At 41.5% G+C, this 5,000-nt stretch overlaps 1 protein-coding gene across 2 annotated transcripts in view; it reads left to right on the top strand.

Annotated features, from left to right (window-relative positions):
• The window catches only part of si:ch73-70k4.1 (translation initiation factor IF-2), a 9,512-nt gene extending 7,821 nt beyond the window's left edge, over positions 1-1,691 (top strand). For both annotated transcript variants that reach the window (XM_031565568.2, XM_031565567.2), the window contains exon 4: positions 1,457-1,691. In XM_031565568.2, the coding sequence (XP_031421428.1) occupies positions 1,457-1,529 (73 nt within the window). In that variant the 3' untranslated portion in view covers positions 1,530-1,691. The remainder of the gene's footprint in view (positions 1-1,456) is intronic.
• Positions 1,692-5,000: the final 3,309 nt, after the last annotated feature.

The following is a 5,000-nucleotide window of genomic DNA, read 5'->3' as shown; positions in this document are numbered from 1 at the left end:
TTCCTTTGTAAAAAAAAGTGTGCTGGATGCCATATGGATGTTTTCAAGCAGGCGTGCAAGGGCAAAGGAGAGGAAGAGGTGTTGTGTGTGTGCGTGAGTGTGTGCGTGTGTGTGTGCGCCTGTGTGTGTGTGTGTGTGCGTGAGTGTGTGTGTGTGTGTGCGCTGCCTGCACGGCACGTGTGAATATTTATGTGTGGGTGGCTATGATTGTGCAATCTGTCTAGAGAGCTACTTTGTGCGTCTGTATGTGTGCACATGTGCATTTTTTCTGTGCATGTCCAGAGATGCCTTCCTGTGTGTGTGTGTGTGTGTGTGTACACCTGCAGTTTCTAAACGCATGTTTACCTGTGTGACCTGTTTCTTGGAAAGTGCATCATTATTCTGCAAGCAATCACATATGGTTCTTCTTAAGGTTTATTAATATTATTGTTATTATGATGATTATCAATATTAATATAATTTGTGTGGATTACATAACTAATTTGAAAACAAATCTGAACCCAAAAGCATTATGCACAATACAGCACAATGCTTATAACAATATTGTAAAACATAGTGAAATTATTAATAACTAAATAATAATAATAACTATAATAATATAAAAATGTGTGCGCGCTTGGTTCTGGATGTGCATGGGGGTGTGTGTGTGTGTGTCTGTGCGCTTGTCTCTGTATGTGCATGGGTGTGTGTGTGTGCGTGTGTCTCTGTGTGTGTGTGTGTGTCTGTGCGCTTGTCTCTGTATGTGCATGGGTGTGTGTGTGTGTGTGTGTGTCTCTGTGTGTGTGTGTGTGTGTCTGTGTGTGTGTGTGTCTGTGCGCTTGTCTCTGGATGTGCATGGGTGTGTGTGTGTGTGTGTCTGTGCGCTTGTCTCTGTATGTGCATGGGTGTGTGTGTGTGCGTGTGTCTCTGTGTGTGTGTGTGTCTGTGCGCTTGTCTCTGTATGTGCATGGGTGTGTGTGTGTGCGTGTGTCTCTGTGTGTGTGTGTGTGTGTGTGTCTGTGCGCTTGTCTCTGTATGTGCATGGGTGTGTGTGTGTGTGCATGCGCGCTCCATATCTGCCTATGTATGCGTTTGTGGTTTCAGTCTCCTGCCAGCTTTGCCCTGTGTGTGTGTGTGTGTGTGTGTGTGTGGAATGCAAGTAGGCAGGATTGGGGGTGTAAGACAGACACATACGTTTTATGCTAGTGAAGGCCTAAGTTTTATGCCAGTGAATGCATAATGGCATGAAAAGTAATGAAGAATGAGGCATTAGTCTGTTTGCAGACAGCAGATAATACAACAGTCATATGTTTTGACTTGCGAACTGGATGGCATTTCAAAGGCTGACCTCCACAGATACAGTGGTTTCAATTCTTCAAACTGAATTGCATTCATTTACACTATTGAAGCGCATTCTTTGAAGATGCCAATGCTGAAAGGTGTTCAGGAATAATCTGTGGGTTCTTCTTCACCGCAGGTTCTCCCAGATGGACTGTGACGGCCATCTTGCCCAGTGCCTGTCCGAGATGAACACAGACATGATGTGGTGATCCTTCCGTGTCTCCGTGTTTGTTTGTTTGTGTGTGTGTGTGTGTGTGTGTGTGTGTGTGTGTGTGTGAGTGTGTGTGAGTGTGAGTGTGTGTGAGTGAGAGAGAGACTTCCACTGTTTGTTGTTGGATTAAATTGTGGATTAAAAATGGCATGGTACTGTCTGTCTGTGCATGATGTCATTCGTTACTTTAAACTCTATGGCTGGATTCCAGGTCCTGAAAAGAGACACACCTAGGACCCTAATGTGACGGTGGAAATGGCAGCCCCATTGCACTCCCACACACACACACACACACACACACACACACACACACACACACAGGCAGCCCAAGCGCATTGATGCACAATAAAGACATGCTTCAGAGCGATTGTTAAGGGCCAAAAATAATTAGTGAAAGGTTTGGTTAAAGCTGACCAAAAGCATTGTAGAGCAACCCCTTTAAACTGAATGACCAATCACAGACGAGATTACTATGGAAGAATGTGGCAGTATCGTAGCGGGTTCTGGACAATGTTTACAAGGAATGCTTTAACAAGGAATAAACTTGTCTTTTGTCTGTTGTTGAAAATAATACATTAATTTGTTGACACGTAATTGTAGCTTGTCAGATCTGTTTTAAAATGCCACCGCCACATCCCTTCGAGCTGACTGCTATATCGTGAATTAGGGTATGATTTGAAGCCTGTAAAAAACAATGTTTTGCTCACTTAGATTCCATGCTATTTTAGTCGAGATCTACAGGCCCTGCAGCCTGTCTCATGTCCATTGGGGACATTTTATGTAGGACTAGAATGCAGAATGTCCAGACATGCGTTACATATTCATATATTATAACATATATTCAACATAGAGATACATATTCCATCTAATAATATCAATTTGTCTAAGGGAACACATTTGCAACTTCAGAGCTAGGTACTGAAATGAGAAATGTACATCTTACATCTTTGCTGAAATGTGCTGTCTTCAGCAGACATTCTCACACTTGCTGCCGTGCGACTCGTGGGAGCACAAGAGGTCGGAGGTCAGCTCTATGGGAATACGTTTTTTTTAGGAAGGAAACCCAGTTTGCTTAGTCGGCAACTTTCACTCCTTTCCTAAATAAGATGTGAAAGAATGATGTTACACTTTTACTGCAACCACGTGTTGGGTAATTATGGTACGCAACACTAATTGGATTGAAATTGTATCCTTTATTTGTCGTTTTTTACTTTTTAAATGTAATTATTAAGGGAACAGACTGTAGGCTATTTGGTGTAGTCGATACATCCAGAACTCCAGCAGAAACAGACAGGTGAGCGAAAGCCTGTTTAGCTGAGTGTTGACCCAACGAGAGAGTGGACATATAATGGCATTCATTTGTGTAAAAAGGCCACTGGTACTGTCTGTGTAGATAAACTGACACTATGGGGGCTCCCAGAGAGGTTTCTGATAGGCGCATTCAAATGTTTCCTGTCAGAGAAGAATATGTTGCAACGCATATACCCAAAACCCACGCCTCGGCAGGAGTTTAGTTTATCGCAGGAGTTTAGTCAACCGGCCCAGGCGCAATAGACCGTTTCCTACCGCCGCTTTTGGGCCCCTAGAAATGTTCCTTGGAGAAATCTCTGGCGCCATGTTTTAGGGCATTCTGATTGGTCCAAGCAGCTCCTTAAGCCCTCTGTTTAACGCTCACCGAGCCTTTCATCTGGACACGTGTGTCCTAGTGAGTGAGGATGTGTGTGATACGCATTAAGACTTAGCGGTGAGTAAATAGTGAAGTGTAACACAGGTCTCGTTAGAACAGTTAGTGACTGAAGTTAGTTTGCATTGAGAGCTAGCGCATATGTGTACACACATACACATGCATCCATGCATCTGCAGAATGAAGTGTACACACACACTCATACATCTGTATGACTAAGTTTACACACACACACCTACACACATGTATCTTTAGAACTAAATGTCCACACACTCATGCATGCATCTGTAGAATTACTTATACACACACCACACACTAACAAGGGCTTGACTCGCACTTTTTTCCCCAAGGAACACATGTGCTCATAATTTGTCTAGGAGCGCATAAAGAAGTTTAGGGGGGCCATGGAAATGGATCAAATAATGTGTCTTTCCGTAGTGAAGGGATACCAGGAGACATTTACAAACAAAATTATTTAATTTATTTGAATACAAAAAGTAGGTTTCTAATTATTTCAGATTCAGACTGTATGTATTTAATAACTTAATAACATTATTTATGCTTTAAACTGCCCTATACCACATATTGGTGGTATTCCTTATTTGTATGTGTTCTTTAGAACGTCAATTAACTCTTGGTATTTGCACACCTATGAAGTAACCCCAGTTTTTTGACTGTGTCACACAGGCATATCAATTCGCCACGACTGTATGAGGTTTAAATGAACTGTCGTGTTGTGACAGAGATACAAATCAGTGGAGCAACGGATGTACAGAGTAGCAACATATTACAGATGTCTGAAATAGCTTTTAGTACCGTTACACTACATTTGGGCAAAAGACCACAGTGATTTTACAAAGCTAAGGCTCAACAGAATCCTGGGATATGCTAGCTTGGCAACAAGAGTTATGGAACTAACAACTGGCCATAGCAACCATCCATTGTAGAACCAGTAACGGCAGTTTTTCCTGTAATTTAAGAAAACTCTCGATGTGTGGCAGAAAGAAGTAGTTCTACCAACAAGTCTGTGATAGCGATCAAAACGTAGAAATTATATCCGCAAGTTAATATAGTTGATATAATATAGCGGGATAATGGACTTCACAGCGTTCGTGTAGCAGAAAGTAATGCACTCTGCTTTCCATCATGGCTGCATTTCCACCTCGAACGTGCATTATTTTCTGCTACCCAAATGCAGTGTCGTCTGCTATATCTAATTTAAACTGTAATCAGTGTTCAAAACACCTTTATAGTCCTTCTTAGTTCTAAACGCCAAAAACAGTCTGCTTAGTCCGTTTAGAAACAAAGGATATCACTGGTCCAGCAGCTTTTTCTTGGGCTAAAATACCTTTTATTCGCACCTAAATACATTTTACTGTTTGCACACATCTATTTTTAGTCGCCAATGCCAGTGAAACACTAGCTAGCACTCTGGAGCCCTGCACATGCATTTGTAGAGTGAAGTGCTTCATCTCAGGCTGAAGTAGCCTACATCATATGAAAACACCTTAAGGAGGAGAATATTTATGAATCGCACCATCTGTTGGTCATGAGACTATTAATGGTTTATAAACACTTTTGGTTTATAAACCATTAATACTATTTGTTTAAAATATTTACTTTGGTTTATTAACCATTAATACGTCAGATGCTTTCAAAAGCATTTTAGGATTTTAGTGATGATCTAGAAAATACACAGGCAGATCTTTGTAAACATTACAAAGATGATAAAGTGGGAATCAGTGCGAACATACACACGCACACACACAGACACAGGGAGAAAGC

The sequence above is a fragment of the Clupea harengus genome, chromosome 4 (genome assembly GCF_900700415.2).
Source record: "Clupea harengus chromosome 4, Ch_v2.0.2, whole genome shotgun sequence".
In the NCBI taxonomy this organism is placed as follows: domain Eukaryota; kingdom Metazoa; phylum Chordata; class Actinopteri; order Clupeiformes; family Clupeidae; genus Clupea; species Clupea harengus.
This window is presented reverse-complemented; position numbering and strand designations above follow the sequence as displayed.